This window comes from Fragaria vesca, linkage group LG3, assembly GCF_000184155.1.
Source record: "Fragaria vesca subsp. vesca linkage group LG3, FraVesHawaii_1.0, whole genome shotgun sequence".
Classification (NCBI taxonomy): domain Eukaryota; kingdom Viridiplantae; phylum Streptophyta; class Magnoliopsida; order Rosales; family Rosaceae; genus Fragaria; species Fragaria vesca.
This window is the reverse complement of record NC_020493.1, coordinates 23955446-23975886: the sequence shown is the minus strand read 5'-3', so window position 1 is coordinate 23975886 and position 20441 is coordinate 23955446. Positions and strand designations below refer to the sequence as shown.

At 39.2% G+C, this 20441-nt stretch overlaps 5 protein-coding genes and 1 pseudogene across 6 annotated transcripts in view; 3 read left to right on the top strand and 3 right to left on the bottom strand.

The window, feature by feature from the left end:
- LOC101308065 (dihydrolipoyllysine-residue acetyltransferase component of acetoin cleaving system-like) overlaps nt 1–876 on the top strand; it is a 3812-nt gene extending 2936 nt beyond the window's left edge. Inside the window, exon 8 of the mRNA XM_004294955.1 lies at nt 402–876. Within this exon, the coding sequence (XP_004295003.1) occupies nt 402–482 (81 nt within the window). The 3' untranslated portion in view covers nt 483–876. The remainder of the gene's footprint in view (nt 1–401) is intronic.
- Nucleotides 877–1497: 621 nt separating this feature from the next.
- On the bottom strand, nt 1498–5049 carry LOC101307768 (annotated as a pseudogene). The gene is made up of 8 exons (XR_184307.1): nt 4978–5049; nt 4028–4827; nt 3716–3864; nt 3319–3404; nt 3026–3210; nt 2697–2891; nt 2406–2593; nt 1498–2098 (listed from the first exon to the last, which is right to left on the bottom strand). The product of XR_184307.1 is annotated as a protochlorophyllide-dependent translocon component 52, chloroplastic-like (transcript).
- Nucleotides 5050–6348: 1299 nt separating this feature from the next.
- On the bottom strand, nt 6349–8214 carry LOC101292203. The gene has a single exon (XM_004296148.1). The coding sequence runs from the start codon at nt 8212–8214 to the stop codon at nt 6553–6555; it is 1662 nt and encodes a 553-aa protein (XP_004296196.1). The 3' UTR covers nt 6349–6552.
- A 2503-nt stretch (nt 8215–10717) lies between these two features.
- Nucleotides 10718–12298, top strand: LOC101291911 (TMV resistance protein N-like). The gene is made up of 3 exons (XM_004296147.1): nt 10718–11691; nt 11831–12176; nt 12293–12298. The coding sequence occupies exons 1-3, from the start codon at nt 11183–11185 to the stop codon at nt 12296–12298; spliced, it is 861 nt and encodes a 286-aa protein (XP_004296195.1). The 5' UTR covers nt 10718–11182.
- Nucleotides 12299–12311: 13 nt separating this feature from the next.
- Nucleotides 12312–14130, top strand: LOC101307473 (TMV resistance protein N-like). Its single transcript, XM_004294954.1, has 4 exons — nt 12312–12932; nt 13127–13414; nt 13512–13952; nt 14111–14130. The coding sequence occupies exons 1-3, from the start codon at nt 12393–12395 to the stop codon at nt 13932–13934; spliced, it is 1251 nt and encodes a 416-aa protein (XP_004295002.1). The 5' UTR covers nt 12312–12392; the 3' UTR covers nt 13935–13952; nt 14111–14130.
- Nucleotides 14131–16795: 2665 nt separating this feature from the next.
- Nucleotides 16796–20388, bottom strand: LOC101307187 (protochlorophyllide-dependent translocon component 52, chloroplastic-like). Its single transcript, XM_004294953.1, has 7 exons — nt 19806–20388; nt 19312–19499; nt 18889–18974; nt 18588–18790; nt 18253–18450; nt 17574–17761; nt 16796–17262 (listed from the first exon to the last, which is right to left on the bottom strand). Exons 1-7 carry the CDS (start codon nt 20307–20309, stop codon nt 17004–17006), a joined length of 1626 nt encoding a protein of 541 aa, XP_004295001.1. The 5' UTR covers nt 20310–20388; the 3' UTR covers nt 16796–17003.
- Nucleotides 20389–20441: the final 53 nt, after the last annotated feature.

Below are 20441 nucleotides of genomic sequence, written 5' to 3'. Positions count from 1 at the left end.
CTCTCTCTCTCTCTCTCTCTCTCTCTCTCTCTCTCTCTCTCTCTCTCTCTCTCTCTCTCTCTTCAGTGCACACACATGCATGGGTTCTAATTTGTTTCTATGAAGTATAAACGATATATGTTGAACTAGATCTTCTTTTGAGTGGAATCTTCATAATATAGCTTGGTAGTTTAGTTTAAATAGTTGAGGAAGTTCATGACTAAATATATTGTATACCACGGTTTGGTAGCATACTCTAAAACCTGGGTTATGAGAAACTGGTGCCTAGCTCCGAACCATAAGGAGATTTATTATATAGCCAGTTAGTCACTGATGCGTGAGTTTAATTTGTACAACTGCTTATCATATTCTTGATGGTGGCAACCAATATTAATTCTTATTTTGTTATCATGTACCTGAAGGATGAGGCGCCTGATCTTGTAAATCCACTGGTTGAGTCATTTGTGGCACGCCATGCTGCACTCTCATCCAGTATTTCATAAACTACCTGACTGATATTGCAGTTTGTTTGCTTTGTGCTGCAAAGTAAAGATGCTGATTCTTGGAGCTGTAGTTAAGGCTCAATCCTCTCATACCAGAATGGGTATTGCAGATACATATTGCGCCCTTGTTTGCACTCACAAGTATTATACAAACTCCTTTTCATTTGTCCATACCCATTCGTGCGTAGGTTCTCTTCTACTGATGATTTAAAGATTGCAATTTGTTTAGTGATATGTCAGCTTCACACTGAGTCACTGAGCGACGTTATATATGCATACAAAGACCTCAGGTTTCCGGCAGAAGGGGCTTCATGCTCTTCTGCAGGAATACTAGTGTATGATGTTCTATATTCAACGTACACAGAATCTAAGATTGTGCATCATCAAATACAACATTTTTGAAATGTGATTAGGCGAAGCAATGTGAATTAAACTTTCAAATTTCTTTACTTGTCCAGAAAGAAAAGCACCGTTGTACATGGTTCTTTGATATTTCATATGCTTAAAACTACAAAGTACGAACTGTCTAAGCATATATTTCTGCAATGGTAAGAGTGGCTTTCCGGAAGGGTACTATATATATTGAATGTAAAACTAGGTATCACATGTAGAAGTAGGAGAAGAAAAGAGGAGCAAGCAGGGATTCGTCTTCAGAAGATAGACACTGGCAAGCTTGTCGAGGTTATATACTAATGTAGCAGAGCAGCAAATCTCGGCAATGTCACCTCATATAAGCTGATCCTACGGTTTATTGTGAGTTGTGAGCATGCAGCAGTGACTTCTGTGGGTGATGTAACAAATAATGTGCTTGCACCCCATCAGCTTTACGTTTCTTTGGGAGCACTACTGGCACTGACCGATCAGGAGGAGGCACCACAAAGGCAAGCATAACTGAGGCATCGCTATGTTCTCGATGTCTATTGAGATCGAATTTGAAGAGGCGAGTAGCCAGGAAATTGAATTGGCCCAATGATGCTTCTTCTTCTTCTTCTTCTTCTTGTCCGGCATTACATATTCAAACATGACCACAACAATAGTGGTATATTACATATTCAGTCATGATATGGTGATGCTATATTAGCTGTATCGTTCACCCTCTAGGCCTCTATTCTTCTCTTCTCCTTGTCTCTCACTAGACTCCCCTAACAGAAAATCGAGCCACTGTGCGTACCAGTTTTGTATTAGTATCACTATTGATAGAAGAGCAGGATGTTTAGTATCATGTCCATGGCTAGGTTTAGGGTTTTTGGGATTGTTCTGATCTGTTCGTACGTGATGCTCTCTTTCATTTATAGTGTTTAGCGTTCAATACATCATATACGGTAATTACATTTCGCCGCAAGCTAAACATTCGATCTTACACAAATGCATGGTTGTAGTCGTGAAAGTGAAAAGTTTTGTATATAAAATGAGCCAACCATTTTGAAGCTGCGAACCAGAGTAGAGCTGCTGCAACCAGCGCAGTTCTCGCCACAGCTGATGCTAGCACTCCTTGCTTGATTGCAGTGACAATCCCGAGTAAAGATAATGAAACGGCCTGCAACACAACTTCAAGCACGCCAAGAGCTTTGTGGGCAGCACTGCAACTGCTGCAGTTTACAACATGAGACCAGTACCTGATGAAAAAGTAGTGCAAAATCTCCTTAATTAATATATCAAATGACTTGCAATACTATGCCTCCTTAGTTCCAAGGATGACAACACAACCAGGTAAGAGCGTAAGACAAATGCTTGTATTTTGATGGCATTTCTATTGTCGTAATAGATGTATTCTATGCATGTAAATTTTCACCAGACTAGAGCATTTCCAAGACTTGTGTGACTGTACTTTGCTGTCTCGAAATTATACAGATAAAATAGCACCAATTTCTAAACTATATTAAACTAGAGTTTGATGCATCTTTGGTGTTGCATGAAAGTTACCTGTCTAACAATTGTTCTCTAGGAGGAGTTGGGGGAAGAGCCCCCGTGTACTTGCCTCTCCAGTCTACCTGACCACCAGCATACTTGTTTAGCCACTTCCTGAAACCAACGACAACGGCATCTGACTTTGTTGGCACAAAACAGGCTTTCTGCCACCGGTTCAGACCAGCATCCATTATCCTACATTCCTGTACAAATAAGAACCCGAGAGCAAGTCAAAAGATGCATCTCATTCCATAATCATGTAAGTCGAACAGAAGCCAGAAACTTAATAAATGAGTAAGGAGTCACCTCAAGATGAAGCAAAAATAAATCCGAGTCCACAACCAGGTTTTGTCCAATGTGATATATCCATCGGGGAACAATCTTAATCAAAACACCAAAGTTTACTGGGAAGGTCGATATCAATCTGCTATTACCTGGACTGACCGGAACGCATATGAAAACTAAAAGAGCTCTCTTTTGGCCCTTCTGGGCTGATGAGGCCTACAAAATAAAAAGACCATTTATACACGAGTACAGAAAATAAATACAAAGATAAAGAATATGAGCAAATAATAAGAGAAGGTCTAGCTATCAGAATCATCTATATCTAAAAATCAATCAACATATTGTAGCACCTTTTCACTTCCAGGTGAGGATGGAGCCCCATTACTATTGTCAATTGGATCAAAAAGAGAGACATAAAACACACATGGTGGCACAAATTTACTCTGACCCGGATTCTGCTCTGCGATGAAACCATACATGTCTAACTTTGGAATATAGAAGTCCAATGGTCTGCCCCCTTCTCTATCAGCCTTCTCTGAGAAGAAAAGATACAGTGAGTTATGTAGACGTCCTAAATAAGAGTCCTACATAAGGGGCTAACATAATGACATCCAATAAGGATGATTCAGAATTAAGTATCTACCTTTGGGTTGTGGAGTTTGCATTATTCAATAATGCGCATATGGAAGGTGAGCAGGATCCATAAGATTTTCAATCAAGACCTCATACCTGGAAGAGCAATTGAAAAATCAAGCAAAGTTATATGATTTTTTCTGAAACAAGGAAAATTTTAGATTCCAAAACTCTTGTGCAACGAATCAATACAGAAAAGACACTTTTCTTTCTATGTGACTAGGAGCTACTTCTGCCATTAATGGATATTAATATTTCATGTAGAATGAGCTCTACAAGTTCTTTAAAATTTCAGAAAATGAGCCCAGGTAGATCCAAGAGGTTTCTTATATACATATACGAGTGTTAATTCCCTTTGTAGAACATGACATTTTATCAAATTGGTTTAATAATATAACTTTACCTACCCATAAGGGATCTCTCTATTTCCCATGATACAAGTATATGATGGATCATCCAGTTCTGGTATATAGGGAGGTTTTTTCTCTGCAAGAATATCTTTGAAGTGAGGATCAGAACTATGGAACTTCGACAAGAGGAAGAACAATAGAATATACTATTACTTTTATGCTCAAGTTCATCCAAGATGATACAGAACTATGGTATTCTATGACATCTTCTAGCTACGGTCTTGCTTTAAAGTTCATTACAGTTACTGTTTTATTTCAGGTCATTAAAAATAATAGTGTTACTAATAAAATAAGCAGGCAGTTTAAAACTTCTACTGTATAGAGGTTTAGCATAACGAGCAATCTCTCTAGGTTTGATTGAATTACCGGAGGGCCATCCTTAGGTGCTTGAGGAATGAACTTGCAGTCACCAGAGCCATTAAAACACCAGCCATGATAAACACATTGTAACCTTCCCCACTGATCAATCCTCCCTTCAGACAATGGAGCCAATCTGTGAGGACATGCATCCTCAAACACCTTCCATGTACTCTCATTCTTGTCCCACCACATGACCACATCAATGCCCAGAACTTTCTTTGCATGTGGTACCCTTTTGTCAAGGTCACAAACCGGCATCAATGGATACCAATGGGCATACCAGTCAAACTTCTCATCTTGGGTCTGAGTTTCAACCTGTGGTGCTGATGGGTTTTCAGTGTCAGTTGTAATAGAAGATGACATGGTGGTGAATGTCTTAAATGTGGGTTTGTGTCTTTGAACTAATGAGAATGATGAACGTGGTGTTTGCTTAAACCCCAAAAGAGTGCCTTTTTTGGATTGGGTTTTATCAAATTTAGCTGGTATATGAAGTGATGGAACAGAGAAAATTCTCAGAGTTTCCATGGCTGCCACTTTCAGAGCTCCACAACCGAAATGGGAGTATTAAAGGTAACAACTTGAACTCAAGTGTTAATCTTGGATTGCAACTCAGTCAGAGAAACTTGAACCTCAAATAATCACAGCATGTATTCAATTACTCGAGCAAGGAACAAAAGAACCTGGTTTTGTGCTCTGTTTTTTTAACTTGAAACTTCTAATCTCATATATTACCAACAATCCCTGCAACTCTGCAAGTTTATAATAGGAAAAATGTTACATTGTATTTCAATCAACAGTTAATACCTGACACGAGTCGCACAACTCCATAATCATCATTGACATAAAAAATAAAAAAACGTAGTTTATTTCTTAAATGAAATCAAATTAAGGAAATATACCTTGAATTATTATATCCTCAACTGCAGAAACCCAACAAGAATCCTTACAAATCTTTTTATGATTAACAAGTTGAGTGTTTGATGAATTTCTTCAGGCCTGATCATGATGAGCTACTGAGATTTTAATAGACTTATATAGTTATATTAGTATATTATGGTGGAGTAAATCGGACAAGAGAATGAAGCCTAGTCATTTTCAGCGCATCTGTACAGTTTCCTCATTATAACAGCATTGCATCTGTATCAGCACCATGCAAAATTAAATTAGACAATATACTATAAGCGGAAGTTAGGTACCAACCTTGACAAGAAATTAGACAAGCTATTATTTTCAACTTAGGGGTAGTTAGGTAGTCTATTTCATATTGATGAAAAGCTATCTGAGTAAGTGAATTTTCAATTTTAAGTGGAATTGCTCCTTTCAAACTTTCAATTTTAAGCTCTCCTTTCTTCACATAAAGCGAGAAGCTAATTTCTTAGCAAGAATGAGACATTTTATAGACTATCTTCTACTGATCTTTATTGCTTACTGACATATTCTCAAGAGCGCTAGAACACACTCCCATTCCATGTTTCACCACATACCCATGAATCTCTCTTCCCAAAAAGAAATCTTCAAACTCAGAGTAACGGGTCGAACACAGTCATGTCCAAGAAATCATACTGTGCTTAAACACTTAAATTTGACATACAAACCCATTCCACATGAGACGGCTTGAGATGTCAAATTGTCCACCTAAGACTATGACCTTTCAACAAGAAAGAAAAAGAACCCTTAGACAGAAATGATCATGACTAGTGAGATGCCTAACTCTGATACTTCCAAGTTTTCAACTTTGTGTGCCGGGTTAAAAACTATAACACAAAAGATTACACAGCAAGCAATTCTGCCAGAAACCATCTACATTACCACTAATCTTCACAGAGGATTCGCTAGTGCCATGGCAGGACTCAGGAGATGCTGAATCTGGTCAAAAACAGTTTGGGCATCACTTGAATGTAGAGTGTCTTTTTGTCATATGGATGTGCAAAACTAAGGCTGGTAGCCCAAGGCTCCATTCTAAGCCAGGAGCTCCACTTAAGAGACTCCACCCACTGATGCTACAACGTAAGGTGAAGTTCTAATAGGATAAATCGAGCCAAGATTAGCCACAAAGACTTGAAAGAAGTCACACAGCATGTGTTAAAGAGAAGCAGAGCATTACAAAGCTATCTTAGGCATTTCTTGAGTGCAAATTTTTTAAAGTGTCATTCACGCAACTAACTTTCTGTGGTTTCTACGTAAATGTGATGAATGACCTCAACCTCATTTTCAAATCATACTCTGCTTATCTTGTGCACATGTGAAATAGATGTGAGCATTGCACAAACAGCTTGTAAGTTGTAAGAAATAACATTGATGTGTAAGTGACTCAAAATGAATTGAATCTATATAGTACAGCATATAGGCTTACTGTGACCAACTGGAATAGCCAACCATAAATATAATGAAGCAAGAAGAAAACACAACAATAAGCCTGACATGAACTGAATATCATCATTTCAAAAGTGAATCAAACCATGGAAAAAACCTGGTCAGCATGTGAAGACTCCATCCTTGCAATCTTTTGTCAAATTATAGAATGTTTCGACTCGCGTCTTTGCCCTGTAAAGAACCTCAGTGTCCACCTCTACCCTCATGTACCCATCAAACTCAACTGGATGTCCATTGTTCAGAGTTGTAGTCTCATTGTACCACTCGCTTGTGTTACTCCACAACTCCTTGTAATCATCAAGCAAATGAACCTTGTACTGAGACCTCAGTTTGTCAAAGTAATTATAAAACGGTTCATTGGTGGCTATATACAGATTCCTCCAAGGCTGAACCATACCCTTGACCTTCTCAAGTAGCTGGTCAGGGGATGTATCATAATCCAGATGAGGCCAGAGCTGTGTATTCTTAGCCTTCTCCCCTCGCACCACATGAAGAGCATCAAAATCCCAATCCATTCGCCCGCTGATCTCCGAAACAATGTTCATCAGTCTCTTTGACTTCCACAAAGCATGCCACGGCCTCTGAACGTACTTGGCAGCTTCCCCTTCGCACACCCTGTACCAGTAATTCTCTGGCTCCGGCGCATCAAACTGCCTCCATAAAACCGTGTTCCTATCTTTCTTGAGTTGCATTGGTGTAGTCTTATGGCTCACAACCTTCTTAACAGGCAGCTTCCTCTTATGACTCCTATCCCACTTCTTCCAATCCCTCAAAAACTCACCCTCCTCCACAATCGGCGCAACCTCCTTCAAATGCTCGAAATCAAAATAATACCGAAAATCCTTCCCCTCCTCATCCTTACCACTCGGATTATAACTCCGCGACAAGCACACACTCAAATCCACCACAAATGTCCTGTTCAAGTACATTGCCTCCCCTAAACCACACAAGAAACTCCACATGTACTGATTCATTCCCTTGCAGTAATCCCCTCCTCTCGAGTAGTACAAGTACTTCCCCCTCCTAAAATTCCTCTCCCCCAAGCTCGGTATAGTATCATTGATCTCCTCATCACGCCCCGCTGGAGCAATCCTGCTTACATTTGCACCCTTTCCAGCCCTACTCCTCTGTGCCGCACGTCGCGCATTCACACCGGAATGCCACCCTCCGGCGTGCACCACCTTGTAACTGCAATTCACTCCAAACCCGAACTGAAACCTCCTGAAATCCCTGTACTTCCTCCAAGACTTCTCCTTCTTGTTCCGAAACCTCCACAGCACATCACACTCGTCACTCTTCGACCCATTAACCGGCGTCTGATACCCCAAGAACACGATCGTCTTGAATAGCTTAAGATTGAACTTCTCAACCGCAATCAGAGCTCTTGGGTCTGAGCAGTTGACTGTCTCCAGATCCCCACAGCTCGAGTCGAGCTGTGGGGAGCTGGAGAGGTTGGCCTCGGCGGCCTGGATGACCGCCTCGGTGATCCGGCTGTCCGGAGGGGCAGCCGGGGCGATGAAATCCTCGCCGGTCTTGAGGACAGAATTGTCATTCTTGAAAGTAGCGTTCTCGGAGTCGGTGAAGAGCTTTGTGAGGGCGGGAGCGGACTGGAGCCATGGATCTGGGGGTTGGTAGGTGATGGCGATCACGGTGATGATGAGGACAAAGAAGACGAAGAGTGAGAAGCAGAGATTGCTGATCAGCTTTATCATGTTCTGCCCGATGGGCTCACTGCTGGGACTTGATGATGATTCTTTCTTCATCGGGAAACCAGAAACCAGATCTTGAGACAGAGATTCAGTTGCATGGAAAATGGGGAAAGATTTGGATCTGCAAGACCTGAGCTTTACGAGAGTGTGGTTGTGGATCTGCAACACTACTGGTGTTTTGTCTTCTACTTCACTCCACTGCTGGGAGATGCCATGTCAATTTCTCAGTTACTTTTCTTTCATACGAGATCGGAAAACAAAAATTACGAAAAAAGTAGTTGGGCCTTTTGGTCGGGTCGGTTTTAGGGCCAAACCAAAACCGATCCGAATTATTTGGTTTAAGATTTTTTTCTAACCGAATTCAGATTTAAAACTTTTGACTCGAATATTCGGCCAATCAATATTTTCGGATTGATTTCGGTGTTCTACTTGTGTGCCTTAAGGTATGCATACCCAACCGGTTTTGACTTGCTACAACAGGGTACAATAAACTAACGCTATTAACTTTCCGTTAATATATTTACAATTTTCATTAGAAATATCTACCATTCAGATGAGCTAAATTACACAAAAGTATACTTTCTAGAAATCAAAATGATTCTTGAGATTGAACCCCCTTATGAGGCAAAAGTTGCAAAGTCTACAATTATCATAAGAAACAGCTACTACTGTCATGAAAAATATCACAGAAAATGTTATAAGTCATAAGACATATATACTATTTTTATTAGAAATGTCTACCATTTAGATAAGCAAAATCACAGAAAAGTAGACTTTTTTGAAAAACAAAATAGTTTTTGAGATTAAATCAACCGAAGGTAAAAGTTGCAAAGTCTACATTTAACATAAGACACATCTACTGTTTTTATTAGAAATGTCTTATTTAAATGAGCAAAATCACAGAAAAGTAGACTTTCTGGAAATCAAATTGGTTCTTAAGATAGAATCAACCGAAAGTAAAAGTTGATTCAATGAAAACAGTAGATGTAACCGGAATAGTGAAATACGTATAGGGTTGGAAAATCACAAACTTTCACTAATGTTTGCTTTCCAATAAAAACAGTCAACTCTAAATAAGCTTAGACGCTCCTAAGAGGAGCCTAACCACCGGAGGGTCAATTTAACAATTTTTTTTATGAGTGCCTAAATCTCATGTATAAGAGTTTTAGGTTTGAAAACGAAAAAAAAAAGGTTTCGTACGATGTCAATTAACCGCGTTTCGTGTAAAATATGATGTTAGATTTAGGTTGACTGGTTCGATGGGCGGTCTAACGAATCCAAAACATAGTGAATTTTTTTCAATAGACCTATTTAATCCCCATTTCTACATCAAACGGTGAAATTTTTATTTTCACATATTTATGACCTCGGATCGCTAGTAGGTTATATTCAAGTGTACATCATTGTGAACCAACTATACAGAAGAAGCAAAATTTCAGAAAATCTTATGAAGTAGGATGTGACCAGAATAGGGAAATACGGATAAGGTTGAAAAATCACAAACTATCGGTAACGTTTGCTTTCCGATAAAAGCAGTCAACTCTAAATACATTTAGGCGCTCCTAAGAGAAGCCTAACCACCGAATGGTCAATTTAACATTTTTTTTTCATGGGTTTCTAAAATCTCATGTATACGAGTTTTAGGTTCGAAAATAGAAAAAAATAGGGTTTCGCACGATGCCAATCAACTACGTTTTGTTTTTACAATGAAGTTGAACTTAGGTTGACCGGTTTGATGGGGGGTCTAACGAATCCGAAACTGAGTGAATTTTTTTTAATAGACCTATTTAATCACCATGTCTACATCAGACGGTGAAATTTTTATTTTCACATGTTTACGACCTCTGATCGCCATGCAAATGCACATTATTGTGAACAAACTATACAAAGAAAACAAACTCTTCGAAAATCATGTGAAATAGGATATGACCGGAATAGATAAATACGGCTAGGGTTGAAATATCACATATTTTCGATAATGTTTAGACCCCGATCGAGGCGGTTAACCCTATTAACACTTATGCTTCCTTATGAGGAGCCTAACCATCGGAGGGTCAATTTAACAAAATATTTTCATGAGTTCCTAAATCACATATATATGAGTTTTAGGTTCAAAAACGGGGAAAGATAGGGTCTTACATTTTACCAGTTAACCGCGTTGCGTATAAAAAATGATGTTGAAGACATGTTGATCGGTTCAATGGGCCGATGGGGGGCTTAACGAATCCGAAACAAGATTAACTTCTTTTTTTCAATAAATCTTATTAATTACCATAACTACATCAGACACGGTAAAAATTTTAGAATTAAAATGCTATTTAATATTTATAGAAATAAAATTTTTAGAGAAATGTTTTTCAATACTTGTACTCTAAACCTCAAATTTAAACCCAAACACCTACATAAACAGAAACACAAACCCGAAACCTAAACCAAACCTAGTTTGGCCTAATTGAGATCAACAAACACAAATTCAAGTGTTTGGATTTAACAATAATAATAATAATAATAAGGATAATAATGAAATAGCCTCGTTGTCTCCTTCTTTTCCTTTCAATTTTTTTTCCTTTTTGATGAAGTCTTCTCCTTCGAATTGAAGTCTTCTCCTCTGAATTGAATGCCGCCTTCCCAATTTATTGCCTAACCATCCCTTCCCAAACCCAAAACCAAATCCAGCTCTCTTTCCCTTCCTCCACATCGACCGCCAAAACCACCTCTGTAAATTCGCCGCCTCATTCTCCGACCACCACGTCCACCTCCGTCTCTCCGACACCAATTCCTTCTCTCTCCGTCGCCGTCCAATCGATCGCCACTCCTCTTCAGGTCGTCTCCTGCCGGCGGCCCGACACCAATGCCATCGTCTCTCCTCTTCAGGTCTGTAATGGATTAGCTGGAAAGAGGGCCACTACAAACCACAATTGCATAAACAGCGCGTGCCAAGCACTCCCGTTAAATTTTCGGGGTGCGCTGAATAGGCTCTCCCAAATCTGAACCACTGCATTCCAAAGTCCTTGACTACAATATGAAGCCGTCGTCGTCCTCGTCGCCGCCCCCATCAATTTCCCCTTCCTGGAGACACTGGAAGTACGATGTGTTCTTGAGCTTCAGAGGTGAAGACACACGCAGGACCTTCACGGACCACCTCTACGCGGCACTAGAACGTGCGGGAGTCTGGACGTTTAGGGATGCGGAGGGACTAAGGAGAGGTGAATACATAGCTGAAACATTAATGTGTGTAATCCTAGAGTGTAGGATCTCTCTCATTGTCTTCTCAGAGAATTACGCGGATTCACATTGGTGTCTCGAGGAGCTGGTGCAGATCATGGACTGTAGAAGAACACAAAAGCAACTGGTTTTCCCCATATTCTATCACGTTGTTCCTTCACATGTCAGGAAGCAGGTAGGTAGTTTTGGCAAGGCATTTGAGAAACATGAAGCTAAACTATTAACTGAAGGTAGAGATAAGATACCCAGGTGGAGAGCTGTTCTCAGAGAAGCTGCAAGTTTGGCTGGCTTCGATATTGCTGATAGGTAATACTAATTCACCTTCTTTTTACATTTTTGTTAACTGCTACCTGTTACCTCTTTTCCTTTTTTGATCGATCCTAAGTTTGGTCAATGAGGTGATTTCTTTCTACATCTTAGTCCCGGTTCTGAATCTAACTGACAGGCATGAAGCAGAGTTTATTAACAGCATTGTTGACGAGATATGCAGACGGCTAACCAACACATACTTGAACTTAGCTGTCTACCCAGTTGGAATAGATTCTCGTGTTGAAGATATCAGTAATTCTTTGTGTGTTGGAGTAGGTGATGATGTTCGCATGGTTGGAATTTGGGGTATGGGTGGATCCGGCAAAACAACACTTGCCAAAGCCATCTATAACAAATTTTATCATCACTTTGACAGTAAAAGTTTCCTAGCGGATGTTAGGGAGACTGCAAAGGATTCACGTGGTAAGATTTATCTGCAAGAAAGACTGCTTTCTGATGTCCTAACACCAACCAAGATAGAGGTAGGTCATGTTGACAAAGGGATCAACGTGATAAGAGAACGACTTGGAAAAAAAAAAGTACTCGTCATTGTCGACGATGTTGATCATGAGGACCAATTGCATGCATTGGCTATAAGCCGTGAATCTTTTGGTCTGGGAAGTAGAATTATTATAACAACAAGAGATGAACATATACTAGAACTTCTGAAAGTGGATACAGTACATCTAACCCGAGAAATGAATGAAGAAGAAGGTCTTGAGCTCTTCAGTCAGCATGCCTTTGGAAAGCATTCTCCTGATGAAGACTATATTGAACTCTCAAGAAGGGTGGTTATGTACTGTGGAGGTTTACCACTGGCTCTTGAAGTTTTAGGGTCTTTTCTGTTTAAAAAGAGTGCAAGAGAATGGGAAAGCACACTGAAGAAATTGGAAAACGTTCCTGATGTCAGAATTCAGTCAAAGCTCAGAATAAGCTTTGATGCAATTGATGAGAGCCAGAAGAACATATTCCTCCATATATCTTGTTACTTCATTGGAATGGACAAGAATTATGTCATGGAAATACTAAAAGGCTGTGGTTTTTATCCAGAAACAGATATCAGTGTCCTGCAGCAACGTTGCCTTGTAACTGTCAGTGAGAAAAACAAGCTCATGATGCATGATCTGCTTCGAGACATGGGCAGAGAAGTTGTTCGTGAAGAATCCCCTAACAGCCCTGAAAGACGCAGTAGATTGTGGCGTCGGGAAGATGTAATAGATGTATTGACAGATGAATCTGTAAGTACTCCCAGCCCCATCAAGAAAAGCATATACAACATATCTAATACTAATAGTGACAGTGCTCAGTTCTGCAAAACCTTCCCATTCTTATTGCTTCATTTATTTCATAATCCAGTCATTTCGTCGTGGCAGTAAAAAAGTAAATGCATTCTTGATCTTGTTTTATTCATTTAGTACCTTTCCATTAACAGGGAACTGAAGTGACTGAAGGACTCTCTCTAAATTTGCAAAGATCTGAGTCATCTGACAACATGTGTACTGTCAGTACAAAAGCGTTTAGAAACATGAAGAGGCTGAAATTGCTCCAACTCAACTATTTGCATCTCAAGGGAGACTACGACAACTTCCCCAAAAAGTTGAGCTGGCTCTGCTTGCGAGGATACTCTGCCCAGGTCATACCTATTGGGTTTCTTAATGAGAGAAAACTGGTTTCTATCGACCTGCGGTACAGCAATCTCGAACTTTTTTGGCATACCAGGGTATATTAAGAAACTCTCAAACATCTTCCTCTGGTTTAATACATAACATAACGTTCCTCTTTATTTATTCTTTTTCTTCTTCTGGTGTGATTAACAGCGCCTTGTGAAATTGGTGATACTTAATCTCAGTCATTCACGTTACCTAAGACAATCATCAAACTTTTCACAAGTCCCATTTCTACAGTATCTGGTCCTTAAAGACTGTGTGAGATTGTCAAAAATTGACGAGTCCATTGGAAGTCTTTCTGGACTTGCATTGCTAAATCTGAAAGGTTGCACGATGCTCAAGAACCTTCCGGAGGATTTCTATAAGTTGCGTTGTGTTAGGACTCTTGTTCTCTCTGGCTGTTCGAGATTTAAGCATTTGAGCACGAATATAGGAAATATGACTCGTTTGGAAACTCTTCTTATAAGTGGCACAGCTATAAGTGAAGTACCATCCACAGTAGATAACTTGAAATGGCTGAAATTTTCATCTCGACATGGCCTGAGTGGACTACAACGTCATTTCCATGCATGAGACATCAGGATGGACCAAGTAAGAACCTTGAAGGTTACTCTCAACATATTTAGTCATTTGGTTTCCAAGTATGGATTAATTGTTGATCTACTAATAACAGTGTTGAGTGCATGCATATGTGAATTAAGTTGTGAACTTATAAAGTGATCGATTAAGAGAATTGCATTGCAGTACAGAAGCATTCAGAAACATGAGGAGACTGAAACTGCTCCAACTCAACCATGTAAAGCTCACTGGAGACTGTGACCAGTTTCTGAAAAAGTTAAGATGGCTATGCTTGCAAGGATTCTCTCCACAGGTCATACAAAATGAGCTTCTTAATAAAACATACCTGATTTATCGACCTGCGTATGTTACAGCAATCTCATACGAGTTTGGGAGGATTCCAGGGTATATCAGGAAACTTTTAAACATATTACCTCGTGTAACATTACATCTCACTCTCCTATTCTTCTCTTCGGATTTTTGATAATTTCTTTTTCTTCTTTTGGTGTTGTCTTACAGCGGCTTGGGAAGTTGGAGATACTCAATCTCAGTCATTCACATTCCCTAACCAGACTTCTCACAACTGCCATGTCTAAAGTATTTGATCCTTAAAGACCGTGTGAGTTTGTCAGAGATTGACAGGTCCATTGGATTTCTTCATCGACTTGCCTTGCTAAATCTCAAAGGCTGCATAATGCTCAAGGACCTTCCGTCGAACTTTTATAAGTTGATTTGTGTTAAGACTCTTGTTCTTTGTGGCTGTTCGAGATTTGAGAATTTAGGCAAGGATATAGTAAATAACTAAATATGATTTCTTTGGAAACTCTTGTTATAAATGGCACAGCCATAACTGAAGTACCATCCTCTGTAGATCACATGTGGAACCTGGACTTTTCATCTCAACAAAGCCTCAGTGGACTAAAACGACGTTTTACAGAATGAGACATCACTCGCAGCAGGATGAACCAAGTAAAATTCTTGTAGGTTACTCTCAACATATTTAGTCATTTGGTTTCTCAGTGTGGATTGCTCTTTTTTTTGTTCTCAGTGTGGATTGTTCATTTACTTAATAAGAGTGTTTAGTGTTTAGTGCATGCATATATGAATAGAGCTGTGAATTCATAAAGTGATCGATTAAGCTAGAGCATACACAAATAGAATAATTTGGAGTTCCTTTCTTGGAGAACTGAAAAGTTGATATGCAAGTCTTAGTCCTTGTAACACATGCAGGAAGCCAGGCACTGGAATTTAGCTGTGCAAAATGTGGCGATACAGTGTTTTCTGAATTTTAAGTGACAGTCCATTCTCTCAAATGGAACCAAAATCCAGAAGCATCACGCCAAAACAGCAATGAATCGTTGAAATGCACACAAAGCAGAAGCAAAGCAATCTGATTAGGACTAGTGCAGCATAGTACCTGAACTTTAGAGCTGTAAGTTGGTGCAACACTTACAGTATATGGGTACTGGAATAATTCTTCGAAATTATGAAAATCATTACAACCAAAAGTACCAAAAAGACTGACCCCAAATCTGCTTGACAGAAACACCATTAAATAAAGGTGGGTGAAGTTTATGTATTCCTTATACTAGAAATATACAGAGATACCATGCATGAGGATAACTTTTCTTACCAGTGGAGGAGAGGGCATAATTGGCTCATGGATGTTGTAGACTAGTATAGCAATATCCATAATTGGCTCATGGATGTCAGATAGCTAGAGTCATTACCATAATAATTCGACCTTCTAATTTGGGTAGATTATGCACATCCAGAAACTAAACTACACCGGAACATTAAAAAACGATAGCTTTGCAGATTAGTCCTGGCTTCATTAATTTCCTCAACGAAGCTACACTAACACATGAAACAATATTGATAAAACAATAGCTTTGCAAATTGGTCATGCCGTCATTTCCTCAAGTTAACTTTATCAGGGTCGGCAGTGCATACCTCCTCGGCTCCTCCACCTGCACCATAGATGCAGTCTTCCCTGTATCCAGCTGCTGCTCCTCCTCTGATTCCTTCTTCTTCCCCATTTCCCTTTTCTCGAAAATCAATTCCAACTTATGTTTTGGAATTCTTTTCTTCCCTACTTGGTTTCCAATATAGTTATTGGATCATTTAATTATAGTCTTTGTCATGCATTATAATTTCTCCCCTTTCCCCCCGTCTTTCTCTGTTTCTCCATCCTTCACCCTAATTAATTTTCTTCTTGTGCCTCAAACCATACACGTATGCATGTGCATATATGTTACGTATGATCGAGATGATGTAGAAAAATTTATAGAAAATTTCATATAAGTCTGCTTTGAGACAATTTTTTTTCTACATAAGTCCACCCTAAACTTTTTACTCATATAAATCCACTTATAAGCCTAAATCCACCAACTCAGTATTGTAGTATACCTAAAATACCCTCTTTACTCTCCCTCATCCACAAATAATTCACAATAAAATCAAAAGCGACAAACTTTCCAAGTCCAAATTGAACAACAGCTACTCTGTTTTACTAAAATCCCAAATGCTCTAAACACATGAAATTAATGTCTGTCTTCCGCAGAAGTTAGGCCACATTTGAGCCTCCTTTTTGGGAAGCTGAGAGATGAAGAGAGGAAGAGAGCTGAGGAAAAAGTCAGTATACTGGATGAAAGCATCAGCAGCTTGAGCTTTTCTGTAACTCGATTTGCATTATACAAAATTGACTACAAAGATACAAGTCTCAAATCATGGGAGAAGATTGCTGAATTCCCCCTCCAAATTTGAGTAGTTCTAGCTCTCAGATCTTAATTCATGTGTGCTTATTATTGTAATACTCAAACATTCTGTCTCACTAGTGTCTAGCATTACTCGATAAGAATGGATCGATGTAACCTGTCTTGAATTAGAATGAATATATAACATGATCTTTGTAAAGAATTTCAGAGAGTAGATTCCTCATTCACATGATCATTCTCTTACAACCATATATATACTTGTATTCAACCAAGTTTGGTTACATGCGTCCAGTATATCTTATTCTAATTACATTGCACCTCGTATGGAAAGTTTCCTTATGGTAACTAGTTAGCCGGAGCATCAATCTTACACAAGGGCATGGTTGTAGTCGTGAAAGTGAAAGTTTTTGTAGATAAAATGCGCCAACCATTTTGATCCTGCAAAGCATAGTAGAGCTGTTGCAACTAGCGCAGTTCTTGCAACCATTGATGATAGTACTCCTTGCTTGATTGCAGCAACAATACCTAATAAACCAAAGGAGAGGACCTGCAATACGACTTCAAGCATGCCTAGAGCTTTGTGGGCAGCATTGCAACTGCTGCAGTTGAGCACATGAGACCGGTACCTGAAAAGTTTGTGCAAAAATCCCCTCAATGAGTCCAGTAATGCACTCCAACTTAGTTCTAAGCATCACGACACTAACAGGTAACGCAATGGCATTGGTATTATCGTGTGCTTAAAATCTTAAGGTAATTTAAATGTTAAAAGTATTCTACACACATAGGCTCCCACCAAATTTTAGCATTGCTAAGACTAGTGTTCGTAATGATCTACTTTGTTGTCTCTGAAATTTAACTGCTGAATGGTTTTGATTAACAGTTGACTAAACTAGAGTTGAATTCATCTTTGGTGCTACCACTGCTGCATGAAAGTTACCTGTCCAACAACTGTTCTTTAGGAGGAGTGGGCGGAAGAGCCCCAGTGAACTTGCCTCTCCAATCCACCTGACCACCCGCATACTTGTTTAACCACTTTCGGAAACCAACAACAAGCGCATCTGACTTTGTTGGCACAAAACAGGCTTTCTGCCACTGGGTAGGGCCGACATCCATTATCTTACGTTCCTGTACAATAAGAACCCGAGAGCAAATTAGACAAGACTAGGTGGAATGAGTTTTTCCCCTGAGAATCTATTTCATGATCATGTGGCTGCTTGCATCATAAGCATGCTGCCGGCAATTCTGTACTGTTGTTGATCTATCAAGTATCAACAACTGAAAATTCCCTTATAAGTATCCAACTTGGTGCCGATCATGAATATGTAAACAACTTCACTCATTATGATTCCCATTTTGAAGTTATCCAAGAAATTTATTATTTTAAATAGTGCCCAAGTTATTTCTGCAATGTAATTAGAATAAGATATACTGGACATTTTCCCCTACTTTATAGATCATAATTATCATTTACTATACCAGAATTTGGGAGTAAGGCTTATCCAATAATCATAATGTATATGAACTTCATCGTAATCATTTTGGCTGAGAAGGTAAATGCATATGAACAAGTGTGATCCAAGTTAGTTTAGAACTTAATACAAAGAGTAGGGAGTCACCTCAATATGAAGCAAATATAAATCTGAGTCCAGAATCAGGTTTTGTCCAACATGAAATATCCATCGTGGAACAATCCTGTCAATCCAAACTCCAAAGTTTCTTGGGAAAGTCCATATCAATCTGCTATTACCTGGACTAACTGGAACACAGATAAAAATTAACAGAGCTTCCTTTTGGCCCTTTTGGAGGGATGATACCTACAAATGAAAGAAAAAGACATACACGTAAGTATATGATCAAGAATAGAAAGATAAAGGATATGAACAAATGATAACAGAAAGTCTAGCGGCCGCATCAGCTGTATGTAAACAAGTCATTCATCATAAAGTACTACCTTTTCATTGCTCAGCTTTTCAGTTCCAGGTGAGGATGCTGCAGCCCCGTTAACATGGTCAATGGGACTAAAGATAGAAACGCAAAACACACATGGCGGCAGAAATCTACTGTGACCTGGATTCTGCTCTGCGATGAAACCATTTATGTCTAACTTACGAATATGCAAGTCCAATGGTCTGCCCCCTTCTCTATCAGCTTTTTCTGTTAAGGAAAGATACAGTAAGTCATGTAAACGTACTACATAAGGAGAGACTAACATACTGACATCCAATAAAGATGATGATCCGTAAGTGATTAACCTTTGGGTTGTCGAGTTTGCATTATTCCATAATGTGCATATGGAACATGAGCAGGGTCCATAAGATTTTCAATCAAGACCTCGTACCTGGAATTGCAATAGAAAAAGTAAGCAAAGTTATATGTGATATTCTGGAAAAGGAAAAAGAAATTTCATATTCCAAACTTTTAGTTAGACAGTTTGTAACACTGATCCAGAAATAATACACTTCTCTTTTCTTTGTGGAATTGTCGCTAGGAGCCGCTTCTGCCATTAAATGACAATTAATAATTCATGATGATGCAGCTAGCTACAAGTTCTTTGACATAAAAAAAAATAAGCCCTGATAGATCCATAAGGTTTTCTATATGTGCGTGTAATTTTCCTCTGCAGAACATGTTTTAAATCTTAAAGTAGCAAAAAATATAACAACTTCATCACATACCCATAAGGTATCTCCCTATTACCCATCAAGCTAGCATATGATGGATCATCTATTTCCGGTATGTAGGGAGGCTTTTTCTCTGCAAGAATATCTTTGTATTGAGGATCAGAACTTGGCCAGAACCACACCATTCCATTCTGCACGGTACTTGGATAAGTACCTACACATGCTCTCTTGGAAGTGTGAATCTGCGTTTTTGGATGAAGGATCATTTATTCAAGCATTGCAAAGATTACTAACATACCAATAAAATATCTTCCACAGTAGGAGATAATAAAATATACTATTACTTTTATTCTCAAGTTCATCAACATGATACAAACTGTGGTATAATATGACATCTGCTAGCTACTCTTGTTTTAAAGTTCAATATATAATCTTTTAGTTCATGTAAATAATAGTAACTGTATGAAATAAGCAGGCAGTTTGAAACTTGTACTGTATAGAGGTTAATTAGCATGAGCAGTAATCTCTGTAGGTTGTGATTGAATTACCGGAGGGCCATCCTTAGGTGCTTGAGGAATGAACTTGCAGTCACCAGAGCCATTAAAACACCAGCCATGATAAACACACTGCAACCTTCCCCACTGATCAATCCTCCCTTCAGACAATGGAGCCAATCTGTGAGGACATGCATCCTCAAACACCTTCCATGCACTTTCATTTTTGTCCCACCACACCACCACATCAATACCCAGAACTTTCTTTGCATGTGGGACTCTCTTGTCAAGGTCACAGACTGGCATCAATGGGTACCAATGGGCATACCAGTCAAATTTGTCATCTTGGGTGTGAGTTTCAGCTTCTGGTGCAGTTGGGGTTTCAGTGTCAACTGCAATAGAGGATGCCTTGAATGTTGCTTTGTATCTTTGAACCAATGAGAAAGATGAACTGGGTGATTGATTAAAACCCAAGAAAGTGAGTTTCTTTGATTGGGTTTTATCAAATTTAGATGGAATTTGTAATGATGGAACAGATGAAACTCTCAGAGTTTCCATGGCTACCACTTTCAGAGCTCCACAACAACAAATGGGAGAATTTAAAGTGTTAATCTTTGGACTTGCATTTCAGTCAAAGAAACTTGAGGCTCTGGTTTGATGGAGTGGAGGATAACATCCCCCTTTAGATGA